Genomic DNA, 16,932 nt, shown 5'->3' with positions numbered 1-16,932 from the left:
GGGTTTTGCTTAGAAGGGAGAAGACCTGACAGAAACACATATCCCTGCCCCAAACCCTGCATCTTGGATGTTCAAACTTGCAAAGCTACATCCTTCTATCACTTGTTTCCACTTCCTTTTGTACCATTCCAAAACCATTTCATCTGCTTGTTTTTTCTTTTGAAGATGGAGTCCCCAAGATCTCCCTAAAACAAGCAACATCTGTCAAGACTTGCAATATGGGCATAGTAATCCTCATCATGCCTTCCCCAAAGCAACTCTGCCCTGCAGTGCTGCACACCTGCCCCACACATGCTGTCAACAACCACATCCTTCAGTCACTGGGATTCCCTTCCTTTGGTACCATTCAAAAACTATTTTGGCAACTTGGTTTTTGTGTTCAAGATGGAGTCACGAGAATTTCTCTAAAATATCCAGCATGTGGCATATCTCACAATACAAGAAACCGGCAACAAAGAACTTGAAAAAACACACTTTCCTCAGGTCTGCATTACAGATGGTGGAAAAAATTGCAATCCTATTTTCCGCAAAGCAACTCCCCAGAGAGATGGATGCCCAAAGCAGAGCCCTGCGGTCCTGCGTGCCACCCCCGCAAGTACTGTCCACATCATCTCGTGTGCCCACCACTGGCTTGTCCTGCCCCCAGCAACAGCCCTTCCGCCCTCAGCCCCCACACCCAGCAATGCCCCAACTCACAGATCATCAGCAGCAGGATGGCAGGGCCAGAAGGAGACAGCCTTGCCCATGGCGCCTGCCCCAGCATCTTTTGGCGCGCTGCTTTAGGGAAGCAGCGTCTGCTTCAGGTGTCTGCTTTGCTGTGAGCTGGGGACAGTGGGACAGAGGCTTGCAGTGCAGCTGGGACCTGTCCTGTGGGCTTTCTGTGGCCGCCTGAGCCTTGCCCACACTAAGAGGCTCTCTCATCAGTGACGGCCATGCCTCAGCCTGTGCTACATCCGCTGCTTTTGTTAGCCCCTGTTATTATTTTTTTCCTCTCACACACCACAGTTTGTGCTGTTTTTACGTGTTTCTCAGAGGCAGAATCCTCACTGAAAAGCTCTCCTGTTCTGTGTAGTAGAGGTTGTACCCTTTGGAGCCAGTGCAGCCGCAACACCTGATCACCAGTTACAGGGGGACTTCAGTCCCTTACTTCGGTCAGAGGTGGCCCAGGAGAGCACTACAAGCAGGCTGAGGAGCAGACTAAGATGCACCAGGTTGTGTGAGCAGAAGATTGCCTGGGGGAGCAACACTGTGGTATGCAAAAGAAAAGAGCACCCGGGAGATGCCCCCCAGAGGGTGGTGGAGCCCCTGCCCTGTCACTGTCAGGCAGAGGGAGTGAACGAAATAGATGAGGAGGGGTGGAAGCAAGTCCCATTTTGGCGAGACGGGCAACCTCCCTCCCTACCTATCCCACTTCCCTTCCGAGAGGAACAGTGGGCCCAATATGCACAGCTGACCCTCATTGAAGGGAAGTGTGAGGTCTACTAGAGCCTGGATCAGAGATATCACCAGGACACTCATCAGCCTGCTGTGCTTCACATACTACTATCTACTAACGATATTGCAGACAGCTGTGGAGGAAGCTGCTGCATCCTGTAGTCTGAGGGGAATGGAGAAAGGCTTCAAGGCCTTGGGACAGTTGATGAAAGAGTCTGGAGCACAAGTCCCTTTCTCTTCCCTCCTGACATTGTAGGGTGGTGATGTTGGATGGAATAGAAGGATCTGGTCCATAAATGTTTGGCTCTGTAACTGGTGCTACAGGCCCAGCTTTGGGTTATTTGGTAATGGCTGGTGTTATAAGACAGCAGGCCTGAGAGAAATACTTGGGAAAGGTTTATCTCACAGGGTCCAGAGGGTTCTGGGACAGCAATTAGTAGGGCTCCTTTGGAAAGCTTTAAACTAGATCTACAGGGAAATAGGGTTGTAGCTGGGCTTGTACTGGTGGGGCAGTGCCCTTGCAGTGATGAAGACCGGGAGGCCTTCCACCCCTCATGGGGTGAAATCAGCGTGCTCAGCTCCTTTCCTGAAGTGCCTGGACACCAGTGCACATAGAATGGGGAATAAGCAAGAGGAGTTAGAAATCCATATTTGGTCAGGAGACTATGATCTGGTGACAGTTACAGAGACATGGTGGGACAGCTCACATGGCTGGAATGTGGTCATGGATGGCTATGTCCTGCTCAGGAAGACAGGCCAGCAAGGTGAGGTGGCAGAACTGCTCTTCAAGTGAGAGAGCAACTCCATTGTATTGAGTACTGTCCAGGGGTAGATGAGGAGCGAGTTGAGAGTCTGTGGGTGAGAATTAAGGGGCAGGCTGGCATGGTGGATGCAGTTGTGCGTGTCTGTTACAGAACAGGATGAGAAAACTGACGAGGCCTTCTACAGGCATCTGAGAGCAGCCTCTTGATCACAGGCCCTGGTTATCATGGGGGATTTCAACTACCCTGACATTTGCTGGAAGGCCTACTCAGCCAGTCATACACAGTCCAGGAGCTTTGTCCAGTGCACTGATGATAACTTCCTGATGCAAATTGTGGATATGCCAACTAGGAGAGGAGCACTGCTGGATCTTGTCCTCACTAACAAGGAGGGGCTGGCTGAAGTGGTGAAGGTTGAGGGCAGCCTTGGTTGGAGTGACCATGAGATGGTGCAGTTCAGGGTCTCATGGGGCAGGAACAGAATACCAAGCAGAATTGCAACCCTGGACTTCAGCAGGGACAAGTTTGGCCTTTTCAAGCAATTGTTAGCGGAAATCAAGTACCTGGGACAAGGTACTTGAAGGTAAAGAGCCTCATCCTGGTCTATTGCCCGTCCTGGACTGCTACTTCCAAACTGAAGATCAGAGCATCCCAATGGGTAGAAAGTCAGGAAAGAGAACCAGGAGACCTGCATGGTTAAACAAGGAAGCACTGGTCAAAGTCAAGTGGAATAGGAGAGTTTAAAGATCATGGAAGGAGGGTATGGCCACTTGAGAGGAATATAAGACTGTTGTCAGAGGATGTAGGGAGGCAACTACAGTAGGGAGGGAGCTGGGATTGTTTAGGCTGGAGAAGAGGAAGCTCAGGGGTGACCTTGTTGCTCCTATAGGTACCTTAAAGTAGGCTGTAGTAAGGTGGTGCTTGGTCTATTCTCCCATGTGCCCAAGGATAGGACATGGGGGAATAGGCTAAAGTTGTGCCAGGGGAGGTTTAGGTTGGATGTTAGGAAAAACTTCTTTACCAAAAGGGTTGTTAGGCATTGGAATGAGCTGCCCAGGGAGGTGACTGAGTCACCACCCCTGGAGGGAACACAGAATGTTGCGCACCAACATGCGAAAGAACTTCTTCAAGGTGAGGGTGACAGAGCTCTGGAACAGGCTACCCAGGGCGGGTAGACGTTTAGATGTAGAGCTTAGTGGTATGGTTAGTGGAGGACTTGTTAGTGTTAAGTCAGTGGTGGGAGTAGGTGGTCTTGGAGGTCTCTTCCAACCTAGATCAGAGAATCACAGAATAACAGAATTGTAGGGGTTGGAAAGAACCTCCAGAAATATTGGGTCCAACCTCCCCTGCCAAAACAGGTTCCCTAGAGCAGGCTGCCCAGGTAAGCGTCCAGATGGGTCTTGAATATCTCCAGAGGAGACTCCACAACCACCCTGGGTAGCCTGTTCCAGAGCTCTGTCACCCTCACCGTGAAGAAGTTCTTTCGTATGTTAGTGCGCAACATTCTGTGTTCCATTTTGTGGCCTTTGCCCCTTGCCCTGTCCCCACAAACCACTGAAAAGAGGTTGCCCATATCCCTCCATCTCCCACACCTAAGGTATTTGTAAATATTAGAGTCATAGCATCATAGAATCATAGAACATCCCAAGTTGGAAGGGACCCATAAGGATCATCAAGTCCAGCTCCTGGCACCACACAGGTCTATCCAACATTTCAGACCATGTGATTAAGTGCACAGTCCAAATGCTTCTTAAACTCCAACAGGCTTGGTGCAGTGACCACTTCTGTGGGGAGTTCCAGTGCGCGACAACCCTCTCAATGAAGAACCTCTTACTGATGTCTAGCCTAAACTTCCCCTGCCTCAGCTTGACACCATTCCCACAAATCCTATCACTGGTGATGAAAGAGAATAGATTGTCGCCTTCCCCTCCACTCCCTCTCACGAGGAAGCTCTAGGCTGTAATGAGGTCTCCCCTCAGCCTCCTCTTTTCAAGGCTAAACAGGCCAAGTGACCTCAGCCTCTCCTCATATGGAAGATGCTCCAGGCCCCATATCATCTTTGTGGCTATTGTAGTTTAACCCGGCTGGCAGCTCAGCACCACACAACCATTCACTCACCCTCCCACCTTCCTCTCTGGGATGGGGGAGAGAAATGGGAAAGTGAAGCCTGTGGGTTGAGATAAAACAGGTTATTTGTTGCAGAAAGAACGGCTGAAAACATGACAGACACGAGTATGGTCAGATCATGCTCTTCCTTTATTACCCAAATAGCCTGACTTTTATAGCAAACTTAACAGAAGCGGATAGTGTCTCACCCAAGATTATTGGTTAAAAGCACTTAGACAAACAATTGCAAGAAAACAATCCCACCTGCAAGGAAACAGCCCCCCTGTGATTAGCAGTCATGTAGATCCCGTCCTTGAAGCCAGCTGCTGGCAAAATTTTTTTTTAAATTCCTCAATCAGGCAATGTGGGAACACTATCATGGGAATTTCTCATAGTCATCCTGGCAGCTTGGTTTGCTCAGCTGCAGCAAATCATGGCCTCCTTGCTGTTTCAAAAATCCCTCAACAGTTAAGACAGAATAATAATAATAATAATAATAATAATAATAATAATAATAATAATAATAATAATAATAATAATAATAATAATAATAAAGAAAGAAAATGATGTGTACAAAACAAGTGATACACAATGCAATTGCTCACCACCTGTGGACCGATGCCCAGCCTATCCCTTAGCAGCGGCCACATCCATTCCAGCTAGCCACCCCTATATATTGTTCAGCATGATATCAGATGATATGGAACACCCCTTCGGCTAGTTTGGGTCAGCTGTTCTGGGTCTGTCCCCTCCCAGCTCTTGCTGCAACACCAGCCTGCCCACTGGCAGAACAGAGCGAGAAGCTGAAATGCTCTTGGTGTAAGCACTGCTCTGCAACAATTAAAACGTCAGCGTGTTATCAACACTTTTCTCATCCTAATCCAAAACACAGCACCCTAACAGCTACTAGGAGGAAAATTAACGCTAGCCTAACTGAAACCAGGACAGTGGCCCTCAGCTGGACTCTTCCCAGGAGATCTCTGTCTTTTTTGTAGTGGGGAACCCAGAACTGGACACAGTACTCCAGGTAAGGCTGGAGCAGGGCAGAGTAGAGGGGGGGGATCACCTCCCTTACCCCACTGTCCACGCTTCTTTTACTGCACGCCAAAATCCCATTGGCCTTCTTAGCCACCAGGGCACACTGCTGGCTCATGGCTAACCTATCGTGCACCAGTACACCCAGGTCCTTCTCTGCAGAGCTCCTCTCCAGCAGGTTGTCCCCCTGCCAGTACTGATACATGTGGTTGTTCCTTCCCAGGTGTAGGACTCTATGCTTGCTCTTGTTAAACTTTATTTGATTTCTTCCTGCCCAGCTCTCCAGCCTGTCTTGCTGAATGGCACCACAGCCTTCAGGTATGTCAGCTACCCCTCCCAGCTTGGTATTATCGGCGTACTTACTGAGGGTGGATACAATTCCTTCACCAAGGTCGTCGATGGAGATATTGAACAAGACCAGACCCAGTCCAAATGCTTGGGGAACACCGCTAGTCACAGGTCTCCAGCCGGACTCTGCGTTGCTGATCACCACCTTCTGAGCTTGGCCAGTCAGCCAGTTCTCAACCCATCTTACTGCCCACTCATCCATCCCACACTTTGTCAGCTTTGCTAGCAGGATGTCGAGGAGACAGTATCCAAAGTCTTGCTAAAGTCTAGGTAGGTGACATCCACGGATCTCCCTCCATCTACCCAGCTGGTGATGCCAGAGTGACATAGTCAGAAGAAGGCAAAGCAGTGAGCAGTACTGGGACAACGATCAGGAGGGCATTGCACAGAGAATGCTGCCCCTGAGATACAAGTAGAAGCCACGTGTGCTGCGGTGTCTGAGAGAACAAAAATAACAGTGGGGGCTCTCAAAATACAACGGATACAGCAGGGGCTGAGGCAGGGCCCTCACTGATGAGAATCTTTTAGTGTGGTCCAGGCTCAGGCAGCCACAGAAAGCCCACAGTACGGGTTCTGGCTGCACTGCAAGCCTCCGTCCCACTGTCCCCAGCCCAGAGCAAAGCAGACACCTGAAGCAGACACTGCTCCCCAAAAGCAGCGCCCCAAAAGATGCTGGGGCAGGCGCCATGGGCAAGGCTGTCTCCTTCTGGCCCTGCCGTCCTGCTGCTGGCACTCTGTGAGTTGGGGCATTGCTGGGGTTGGGGGCTGAGGGCGGAAGGGCTGCTGCTGGGGGTAGGACAGGCCCATGCTGGGCACGGGGAAGGAGGGGACAGTGTGTGTGCAGGGCACGCATGCAGCAGTGTGGGGCAGAATTATCTGGGGGAAAGCAGGATGGGGATGGCTTCCTCCAGCTATGACACAGATCTTGCAAGGGGCCCTTTTCTCCAGCACTAAAAAGTTGTCTGGAGTCTTAGAGCGAGACTTTCAGAATGCTGGATGCTTTGGGGAGCTATGGGACTTAATGTGGAACAGGAAACACATCCAGAGCAAATTGGAATGGTTGCTAAGGGTGGATATGGAGTAGTTTCTGGAAGGAGACATGCAGGTAGGAAGGAGACTTCTCAGTCAGGATCTAGCAAGGGAAATGTGGGCAGTGAGGTGGGGGTGAGCCAGGTCACTTCCCCTCTAAGCAAAGCCCTCTCTGCCCCATGCTGCAGGTGCTGTCTTGACCACTCAGGACATTTGCAACTCCACACGTGATGGTGAGAGTGGGGATGGGTGGCAGAAGGGAGATGCGTCGGGGGTGGAGATGGGAAGGGAGAGGGGATTTGTTCTCCATGTCTGAAGCCCCGGACAAGAGACTTTTCAACATTTGGGATCCCACTCACTTTGCATCTTTGCCGTCAATAAAGCTGCATAGGGAATCCCTGCACTGTCTCTCCAGGTGACCTCACAGCTCCGACCCTCTTCCTGAACACCTCCAGTGCTCAGGAAGGGGAATCGTTTTCACTTCGCTGTACCATTGATGGTCATTCAGCCCCTACCCGAATTGTATTCTGCAAGGACAGGATGGAGGCACGCAGCCTGAAAGGTGAACTAGGAAAACTGATCTACACCATCACTCTGAAGGTCACCCAGAGGAGCGAGGGGACGTACATGTGTGGATACCAGCTCAAAGATGACAACAACCGAGTAAGGAGCTCTGCCCTCAGTGCTGGCCGCATCCTGCATGTCCCCGGTGAGACACGGCCCCAGGCTGGAGGGGTGAGAAGGGACGGAGGCACTTGCCACCACATGGCTGTGCTGAGGCTGGAGCTGTGTGCTGCAGCAGGCAGGGCATAGCTCTGGGACGGTTCCCCCGTGGGTGTTCCCTCTCCTCCAAGGCAGCCCCTCTAGAGAGAGTTGCTCTCAAGGCTTCCCCTGTTCCTGCAGCATCACATTTATGGCAGATATTGGCACTATTCAGGGCCCATGCACAGAGAGCAAGGGCTGGCTGGGGATTTCAATGGATGCTGTGCTGAGCCAGGGATGCTCTAAGGTCTGCCCTGTACACGGATGCTCTTATTGCAGGGGAAGTGGGATGATTGTCATGAGCTGGGCAGTTACCTATGGGTGAAGAAGGAGACTACATTTATGGCTCTTAAATGGGGTCTGAAGACATAGTGTGAGGACAGGGAGGTGTTGGAGAGCTTAGGGATCCAGGAACCTCTACCTGGATCAGCAAACCTACAGAAAGGAACTTGGGACAGCCACAGGGAGGAAACCACAGAGGTGCTTGTTGAGACACAGGGGTGGGAAGATGCCTTCCCAGCAAGGACCCAGCAGCAGGGGCACGGGCAGAGGCGTGGAAGTTTGCCGGGTCTCACTCCCTCTAAGCAAAACCCTCTGTGCCCCATGGTGCAGGTGCTGGCGTGACCACCCCGGACATCGGCAGCTCCCCAGGTCACGGTGAGCATGGGGATGAGTGGAAAAAGGAAGGTGTGTGTGTGGTGTAGATGTGAAGGAAGAGGGGGTTTGTCCTCTGGCTGCTAACACCTGGGAAGGGATCTCTTCTCTTTGTGCAACACAAAACATTTTGCAGCCCTGCTGCTACTCCCATTTCAATGAGGGAAATCCCTGCCCCACTCTACAGGAGACCTCCCAGTTCCTGCCCTCATGTTGAACACCTTCAGTGCCCAGGAGGGATAAGTGGTTTTTGTTCAGTGAGCCATTAATGGGCATTGTCCTGTTACCCAAACAGTCCATTGCAAAGATGGCGTGGAGCTGTCCCACCAGAAAGGGTATTCTGTACGTGTGAGAAAGCAGCCTATTTTTCTGGCTGTAAGCAGGACCTGGGGGCATCGTGTGTTAGTGCACGAAGATGTTGGAGTGCTTAGGGATGCAGGCACTTCTGTCAGGAACAGGAAAACAATTTACACACCAGATCCTTGGGGGTCCGTGTTGCCACAGAAGTCTAAGGCACTTGCATGCTTCCCCTGGGGGTGGAGCTGCAGACACTCATCCTGTCCCTTTCTCTTGCCAGGCAATGCATCCAAGTCCCTGGCAGGGCCAATGGCTCCAGGTGAGTGATTCCCTTCTGCTCAATGAGAGCCCCCATCATGGGGCTCAGGGCTGCCAGGCTGCTGTCCCCAGGGCACGGGGCCAATGCAGGAGCTTCATCAGGAAGGAGGTGTGCCAGCTGCATGGGCACGTCCTGCTCCCTGCCTCTCCCCGCTGCCCTCACAACCTCTGTCCCTCAACTCCCTATGCCCAGATCCCACACGCTTTCCCCACAGGCATGGTGCTGGCAGTGGCAGCCATCAGCCTCGTCCTCCTGGCTGCAGGCAGCTGGTTTGCCATCAGGAAAGGTGAGGGAGTGGGGGAAGGCGGGGGGAAGTCTGAGGCCGTGGGGGTCCTGCTGCAGTGCTGGTGCAGTGGGAAAGGTGGTGGAGGGAACCTGGGGGTGCACAGCTGGGTCAGACTGTGCCTGGGGGCGATGGCTGTGGGCAGTCCAGCAGAGGAGGCTGCTGAGGGAGCTGAGGAGCTTCAGTCTCCGTCCCCCAGTCCTGAGGTGGGAGCCAGGGCTGGGCAGCACCTTGGCCTGTGCACCTCAGCCCCTGTTCTTCTTGCAGGTGCCTGCAGAAGGAGATGCCCAAGGTGAGCACCAAGGTCTCCTGGCTGTGGGGTTTGTGGGAGGGAGTTTGGGTGTATGGCGGGGCCCTGGTGTGCTCCTTGTTCAGGGGCATTCCCTGTGCTGAAGGCAGAAAGCATGGGGCTTATTGTGGGATGCACTCCATCTCAATGCCAAATGCAGGAAAGCAACACCAAAATGCATAAGTCTTATGACCCCTCCTCAGCACATGCACATCCCAGAACCATTCCATTCCTCTCCAGGCAGCAGCACGTTGACAGCCCACAGACGGAAGACACCAGCTATGGTGACATCCAGTGTGAGTACTACCTCCTCCCTTGGGGGAAGCCACATGCTCCTCTCCCCTAGAGAATCCTGTGCACTCCTCTCCCGATGGGGATCCCTGCCCATACACTCCCCATGCAATCCCATCACTTCATTTCCCTCTGGGACATACTAAATCCTTGCCCATTAATCAAGGCCAGGTTTCTCCCAAGTTCCTCGCATGCAGCGCACGGCTGCTGCCTGCACAAGGGATATGGCAGCATCCCAGTGCTCAGAGGGACAAAGCCCTTTTGCTTGTGGCGTCCTTCCCTGCTTTGTCCGCAAGCTGCAATTCCCCCACTCCAGCCTCTGTTTTTGTCCTTTCTTCAGTTTACCTTCAGAGGGATTTCTGCTTCAAAAGCAAAGCATTGCACAGCATAGCAGTTAAGACTGTGACTGTTTCCTTGAACTGCTGAAGAAAGTATCTTACATCTCACTCTGAAACCACAGGCAGCAGCCAAGGGAGGATATTGTGGTTGGGTCACAGGCTATAGATATATTCCCACCCTACGTGCACTGTGCTCGAGTTGCAGCACTACCTTGTTTTCCCACGCCTGAACAGAGCAGCTCTCAAGGTGTGCTGGCTGTGCAAAGAGAGGAGATGCCACAGAATGGTGGAAATACACCAAAACCTCAACATCTCTGCTCCACTGCTGCTTGCTGCGCATCCCAGAGCAGGATGAAGGGAGGGGAAATGTGGCCAGGCATTCAGTACTGACCGCAGGCAGCTGGTGCACAAAGCTCGTGGAGATTCACCTCCCTCCAACAGGCAGGAAGGGCTCATGGTGTGTATTTTTGTCCCCGCAGACTCCACCATCGCCCACGTTCAACGGGACAGGGTGAGTCGTGGCACAGCTGTGCACAGCTCCTTTCTGCACTTCTACAGCCTGGTGCCTGCTCATTGTGCAGGGCTCACAGTCAGCAGCTGAAGTAACAGGGTTTCTTTTCCCCCTAAAGCCTCCTCCCGTGAAGCAGATGAGCGACACCACGACATATGCCACGGTGACCCACACCCAGACCTGATAGCGCTACCACAGGGCAAGGGCACAGGAACCTTGCCCATGGCTGCCTTTGCTGTCTTGCAGAGGACTTGTGCAGCTGTAACATGGGGCTGGAGGGTGCACTTCAAGCTTCTTTGCAGTTTGCTATCACAGGGAAGGGCTGTGTGTGTCTAGCCAAGAAGATGTAGGACTCACACCTCCACCTACAATACATTAATAACTCTAAAATATATGAGATATACCATATCATACTGTGACTGTACTGATTTTTCTTCTGTGAGAGAAAACATCTCCCAGTGCACAGTGGAATATGTATACAACTAAGTTGCTTTATGAAGTAACGGGTGTGCTCTTCTATGCAACCACACAGACATACATTTGGACCTACAAGGATAGATATCACTGCAGGGATGCACTTACATGTGTGTGCCAACCGGTGTGTGCACTGCAGATGTGGTTTTGTTCAGATGACTGATAAACATCTCTGAATTTGTGTTCCTGATGGTACCTCTGTCTCATGCAGCCACACATGGAATGGGGCGGAGCAGACAGACAGACACCGATACACAAAGGGGTGGTAGTGTCGATCTGAAGGGATGTGAAGAGCCTTGCAGGCAGACCTTGCCGAGAAGAATTACACCAGCTCCTTCCTGTTTGGGATGACTTTATTCACAGCTCACAGATCAGCACGGTTTTCCTCAGTGTTTTCTGCCTCTGTCAGAGAATGAGCTGGATCACACTTCTCACATTTTCAGCTTTAGGCATTCAGTGGGTGTTGAGAGCAGTTGGATTGAGAGAGCTGCAAAACACAAGGGAGAACAAGCAGTAGACTTGATCTGGCGGTGCCCACCATGGGGAAATGTTGGGAGCATGGAAGGAGGGGGATTCAGACAGAGCACAGCCACGCGAAGCTCCCAGGCTCCTGCCATCGGATGCACTTCTTGCTTGCATTTGCTCTCCAACAGCCTGGTGTCTTGCAGCCATCATGTGCATGCCCGCCTGCAAGGATGGGCTTGGGCTGAACTCACATTCACTCTGCCCATCTCATCCATGTTGGCATCTGGAGGGAGAACCTGAGTTAGTGTCCAGCCACACGCAGCAGGTAGGGCTTCCCCACCTCCCACCACAGTCGCCCTCACATCCATGTCTTGCCATGGCAAAGGCATCAGCACTTCACACAGTGCCTAGAGGAGAAGGGTGAAGGGTGACTGGCACTTACAGTAATGGCTGGGGTCAGCAGAAGAGTCCTCATCATTACCAGCACCATGGAGAGGCCTAGAGGTAGCAAAGAGAAAAGGCCCTGAGAGCCTGAAGCACAACTGACAGAAAGCAGCATGGGGGCATTTGGGCCCTTCCCATGGATGATGCTATAATCCATCTGGCCTTGAGCTGGAGTGAAGCCCAGAGGAAGCCCCTTCTTCCTTGCCTCCAGCACAGGGAATGCAGCCACACACACAGACAACACTGCCCCTGGCCAAGAAGCAGCCCAGGGCCCTGCCATGCCCACGACTCCCTCCAACAAACCCCAACAGCCAGGAGCCCTTGGTGCTCACCTTGGGCATCTTCCTCTGCAGGCACCTGCAAGAAGAACAGGGGCTGAGGTGCACAGGCCGAGGTGCTGCCCAGCCCTGGCTCCCATCTCAGGGCTGGGGGATGAAGGCTGAAGATCCCCAGCTCCCTCAGCAGCCTCCCCATCTGGGCTGCTGTCATGGTTTCAGTTAGGCTAGAGTTAATTTTCTTACTAGTAGCAGTTAGGTCACTGTGTTTGGCGTAGGATGAGAAGAGCACTGATAACATGCTGATGTTTTAATTGTTGCAGAGCAGTGCTTACATCAGGCCAAGGACATTTCAGCTTCTCACTCTGTCCTGCCAGTGGGCAGGCTGGGGGTACAGCAGGAGCTGGGTGGGAACAGACCCAGAACAGATGACAAAAACTAGCCAAAGGGGTATCCCATACCATCTGATGTCATGCTGAACAATATATAGGGGTGGCTAGCCAGGCTGGGTGGGGGCTGGATTGCTCGGGGTTAGGCTGGGCATCCGTCAGCGGGTGGTGAGAAATTGCATTGCGCATCACTTGTTTTGTACACATTATTAGTATTAGTACTATTATCATCATTATTATAACAATTATTATCATTTTCCTGTCTTAATAACCTGTCCTTATCTCAACCCACAGGCTTCACTTTCCCATTGCTCTCCCTCATCCCAGAGAGGGTGGGGGGAGGGTGAGTGAATGGCTGTGTGGTGTTTAGCTGCTGGCAGGGATAAACCAAAACTGCCATTTCCAACAGGCAGCGCCTGCCCCAGCTGCACACCCCCAGGGTCCCACCACCACCTTTCCCACTGCACCAGCACTGCAGCAGGACCCCCACGGCCTCAGCCTTCCCCCCGCCTTCCCCCACTCCCTCACCTTTCCTGATGGCAAACCAGCTGCCTGCAGCCAGGAGGACGAGGCTGATGGCTGCCACTGCCAGCACCATGCCTGTGGGGAAAGCGTGTGGGATCTGGGCATAGGGAGTTGAGGGACAGAGGTTGTGAGGGCAGCGGGGAGAGGCAGGGAGCAGGACGTGCCCATGCAGCTGGCACACCTCCTTCCTGATGAAGCTCCTGCATTGGCCCCGTGCCCTGGGGACAGCAGCCTGGCAGCCCTGAGCCCCATGATGGGGGCTCTCATTGAGCAGAAGGGAATCACTCACCTGGAGCCATTGGCCCTGCCAGGGACTTGGATGCATTGCCTGGCAAGAGAAAGGGACAGGATGAGTGTCTGCAGCTCCACCCCCAGGGGAAGCATGCAAGTGCCTTAGACTTCTGTGGCAACACGGACCCCCAAGGATCTGGTGTGTAAATTGTTTTCCTGTTCCTGACAGAAGTGCCTGCATCCCTAAGCACTCCAACATCTTCGTGCACTAACACACGATGCCCCCAGGTCCTGCTTACAGCCAGAAAAATAGGCTGCTTTCTCACACGTACAGAATACCCTTTCTGGTGGGACAGCTCCACGCCATCTTTGCAATGGACTGTTTGGGTAACAGGACAATGCCCATTAATGGCTCACTGAACAAAAACCACTTATCCCTCCTGGGCACTGAAGGTGTTCAACATGAGGGCAGGAACTGGGAGGTCTCCTGTAGAGTGGGGCAGGGATTTCCCTCATTGAAATGGGAGTAGCAGCAGGGCTGCAAAATGTTTTGTGTTGCACAAAGAGAAGAGATCCCTTCCCAGGTGTTAGCAGCCAGAGGACAAACCCCCTCTTCCTTCACATCTACACCACACACACACCTTCCTTTTTCCACTCATCCCCATGCTCACCGTGACCTGGGGAGCTGCCGATGTCCGGGGTGGTCACGCCAGCACCTGCACCATGGGGCACAGAGGGTTTTGCTTAGAGGGAGTGAGACCCGGCAAACTTCCACGCCTCTGCCCGTGCCCCTGCTGCTGGGTCCTTGCTGGGAAGGCATCTTCCCACCCCTGTGTCTCAACAAGCACCTCTGTGGTTTCCTCCCTGTGGCTGTCCCAAGTTCCTTTCTGTAGGTTTGCTGATCCAGGTAGAGGTTCCTGGATCCCTAAGCTCTCCAACACCTCCCTGTCCTCACACTATGTCTTCAGACCCCATTTAAGAGCCATAAATGTAGTCTCCTTCTTCACCCATAGGTAACTGCCCAGCTCATGACAATCATCCCACTTCCCCTGCAATAAGAGCATCCGTGTACAGGGCAGACCTTAGAGCATCCCTGGCTCAGCACAGCATCCATTGAAATCCCCAGCCAGCCCTTGCTCTCTGTGCATGGGCCCTGAATAGTGCCAATATCTGCCATAAATGTGATGCTGCAGGAACAGGGGAAGCCTTGAGAGCAACTCTCTCTAGAGGGGCTGCCTTGGAGGAGAGGGAACACCCACGGGGGAACCGTCCCAGAGCTATGCCCTGCCTGCTGCAGCACACAGCTCCAGCCTCAGCACAGCCATGTGGTGGCAAGTGCCTCCGTCCCTTCTCACCCCTCCAGCCTGGGGCCGTGTCTCACCGGGGACATGCAGGATGCGGCCAGCACTGAGGGCAGAGCTCCTTACTCGGTTGTTGTCATCTTTGAGCTGGTATCCACACATGTACGTCCCCTCGCTCCCCTGGGTGACCTTCAGAGTGATGGTGTAGATCAGTTTTCCTAGTTCACCTTTCAGGCTGCGTGCCTCCATCCTGTCCTTGCAGAATACAATTCGGGTAGGGGCTGAATGACCATCAATGGTACAGCGAAGTGAAAACGATTCCCCTTCCTGAGCACTGGAGGTGTTCAGGAAGAGGGTCGGAGCTGTGAGGTCACCTGGAGAGACAGTGCAGGGATTCCCTATGCAGCTTTATTGACGGCAAAGATGCAAAGTGAGTGGGATCCCAAATGTTGAAAAGTCTCTTGTCCGGGGCTTCAGACATGGAGAACAAATCCCCTCTCCCTTCCCATCTCCACCCCCGACGCATCTCCCTTCTGCCACCCATCCCCACTCTCACCATCACGTGTGGAGTTGCAAATGTCCTGAGTGGTCAAGACAGCACCTGCAGCATGGGGCAGAGAGGGCTTTGCTTAGAGGGGAAGTGACCTGGCTCACCCCCACCTCACTGCCCACATTTCCCTTGCTAGATCCTGACTGAGAAGTCTCCTTCCTACCTGCATGTCTCCTTCCAGAAACTACTTCATGTCCACCCTTAGCAACCATTCCAATTTGCTCTGGATGTGTTTCCTGTTCCACATTAAGTCCCATAACCCCCCAAAGCATCCAGCATTCTGAAAGTCTCGCTCTAAGACTCCAGACAACATTTTAGTGCTGGAGAAAAGGGCCCCTTGCAAGATCTGTGTCATAGCTGGAGGAAGCCATCCCCATCCTGCTTTCCCCCAGATAATTCTGCCCCACACTGCTGCATGCGTGCCCTGCACACACACTGTCCCCTCCTTCCCCGTGCCCAGCATGGGCCTGTCCTACCCCCAGCAGCAGCCCTTCCGCCCTCAGCCCCCAACCCCAGCAATGCCCCAACTCACAGAGTGCCAGCAGCAGGACGGCAGGGCCAGAAGGAGACAGCCTTGCCCATGGCGCCTGCCCCAGCATCTTTTGGGGCGCTGCTTTTGGGGAGCAGTGTCTGCTTCAGGTGTCTGCTTTGCTCTGGGCTGGGGACAGTGGGACGGAGGCTTGCAGTGCAGCCAGAACCCGTACTGTGGGCTTTCTGTGGCTGCCTGAGCCTGGACCACACTAAAAGATTCTCATCAGTGAGGGCCCTGCCTCAGCCCCTGCTGTATCCGTTGTATTTTGAGAGCCCCCACTGTTATTTTTGTCCTCTCAGACACCGCAGCACACGTGGCTTCTATTTGTATCTCAGGGGCAGCATTCTCTGTGCAATGCCCTCCTGATCGTTGTCCCAATACTGCTCACTGCTTTGCCTTCTTCTGACTATGTCACTCTGGCATCACCAGCTGGGTAGATGGAGGGAGATCCGTGGATGTCACCTACCTAGACTTTAGCAAGACTTTGGATACTGTCTCCTCGACATCCTGCTAGCAAAGCTGACAAAGTGTGGGATGGATGAGTGGGCAGTAAGATGGGTTGAGAACTGGCTGACTGGCCAAGCTCAGAAGGTGGTGATCAGCAACGTAGAGTCCGGCTGGAGACCTGTGACTAGCGGTGTTCCCCAAGCATTTGGACTGGGTCTGGTCTTGTTCAATATCTCCATCGACGACCTTGGTGAAGGAATTGTATCCACCCTCAGTAAGTACGCCGATGATACCAAGCTGGGAGGGGTAGCTGACATACCTGAAGGCTGTGGTGCCATTCAGCAAGACAGGCTGGAGAGCTGGGCAGGAAGAAATCAAATAAAGTTTAACAAGAGCAAGCATAGAGTCCTACACCTGGGAAGGAACAACCACATGTATCAGTACTGGCAGGGGGACAACCTGCTGGAGAGGAGCTCTGCAGAGAAGGACCTGGGTGTACTGGTGCACGATAGGTTAGCCATGAGCCAGCAGTGTGCCCTGGTGGCTAAGAAGGCCAATGGGATTTTGGCGTGCAGTAAAAGAAGCGTGGACAGTGGGGTAAGGGAGGTGATCCCCCCCCTCTACTCTGCCCTGCTCCAGCCTTACCTGGAGTACTGTGTCCAGTTCTGGGTTCCCCACTACAAAAAAGACAGAGATCTCCTGGGAAGAGTCCAGCTGAGGGCCACTGTCCTGGTTTCAGTTAGGCTAGCGTTAATTTTCCTCCTAGTAGCTGTTAGGGTGCTGTGTTTTGGATTAGGATGAGAAAAGTGTTGATAACACGCTGATGTTTTAATTGTTGCAGA

At 52.9% G+C, this 16,932-nt stretch overlaps 2 protein-coding genes across 5 annotated transcripts; one reads left to right on the top strand and one right to left on the bottom strand.

Moving 5' to 3' along the window:
* The first annotated feature begins 6,227 nt into the window (after window positions 1-6,227).
* Window positions 6,228-10,868, top strand: LOC119716996 (uncharacterized). 2 transcript variants are annotated; one of them, XM_072032127.1, is made up of 10 exons: window positions 6,228-6,420; window positions 6,902-6,946; window positions 7,129-7,422; window positions 8,088-8,132; window positions 8,707-8,745; window positions 8,960-9,031; window positions 9,296-9,320; window positions 9,558-9,613; window positions 10,426-10,457; window positions 10,576-10,868. In XM_072032127.1, the coding sequence occupies exons 1-10, from the start codon at window positions 6,354-6,356 to the stop codon at window positions 10,639-10,641; spliced, it is 741 nt and encodes a 246-aa protein (XP_071888228.1). In that variant the 5' UTR covers window positions 6,228-6,353; the 3' UTR covers window positions 10,642-10,868. The 2 variants fall into 2 exon arrangements, with proteins under 2 accessions (XP_071888228.1, XP_071888229.1); XM_072032128.1 differs by lacking the exon at window positions 6,902-6,946.
* A 398-nt stretch (window positions 10,869-11,266) lies between these two features.
* Window positions 11,267-15,835, bottom strand: LOC119715467 (uncharacterized). Of its 3 annotated transcripts, XM_038172848.2 has the most exons (9): window positions 15,644-15,835; window positions 15,118-15,162; window positions 14,642-14,935; window positions 13,932-13,976; window positions 13,319-13,357; window positions 13,033-13,104; window positions 12,173-12,197; window positions 11,839-11,894; window positions 11,267-11,679 (listed from the first exon to the last, which is right to left on the bottom strand). In XM_038172848.2, exons 1-9 carry the CDS (start codon window positions 15,708-15,710, stop codon window positions 11,603-11,605), a joined length of 720 nt encoding a protein of 239 aa, XP_038028776.2. In that variant the 5' UTR covers window positions 15,711-15,835; the 3' UTR covers window positions 11,267-11,602. The 3 variants fall into 3 exon arrangements, with proteins under 3 accessions (XP_038028776.2, XP_038028779.2, XP_038028777.2); XM_038172851.2 differs by lacking the exon at window positions 13,033-13,104; XM_038172849.2 differs by lacking the exon at window positions 15,118-15,162.
* Window positions 15,836-16,932: the final 1,097 nt, after the last annotated feature.

The sequence above is a fragment of the Anas platyrhynchos genome, chromosome 36 (assembly GCF_047663525.1).
Source record: "Anas platyrhynchos isolate ZD024472 breed Pekin duck chromosome 36, IASCAAS_PekinDuck_T2T, whole genome shotgun sequence".
Lineage (NCBI taxonomy): Eukaryota > Metazoa > Chordata > Aves > Anseriformes > Anatidae > Anas > Anas platyrhynchos.
Note: the sequence above shows the minus strand (reverse complement) of the source record. Positions and strands in the feature narration are given on the sequence as shown.

What these genes read in the sequence shown, in the direction of transcription:
- LOC119716996 (XM_072032127.1), top strand. Translation starts at nt 6,354, where the DNA reads ATGCTGGGGCAGGCGCCATGGGCAAGGCTGTCTCCTTCTGGCCCTGCC. An exon ending in GGCAGGGCCAATGGCTCCAG is followed by an intron (nt 8,746 to 8,959) that starts GTGAGTGATTCC and finishes CTTTCCCCACAG; the next exon opens with GCATGGTGCTGGCAGTGGCA. An exon ending in CTGGTTTGCCATCAGGAAAG is followed by an intron (nt 9,032 to 9,295) that starts GTGAGGGAGTGG and finishes TTCTTCTTGCAG; the next exon opens with GTGCCTGCAGAAGGAGATGC.
- LOC119715467 (XM_038172848.2), bottom strand. Translation starts at nt 15,710, where the DNA reads ATGCTGGGGCAGGCGCCATGGGCAAGGCTGTCTCCTTCTGGCCCTGCC. An exon ending in CGGCAGCTCCCCAGGTCACG is followed by an intron (nt 13,358 to 13,931) that starts GTGAGCATGGGG and finishes TTCTCTTGCCAG; the next exon opens with GCAATGCATCCAAGTCCCTG. An exon ending in TGCAGAGGAAGATGCCCAAG is followed by an intron (nt 11,895 to 12,172) that starts GTGAGCACCAAG and finishes TGCTACCTCTAG; the next exon opens with GCCTCTCCATGGTGCTGGTA.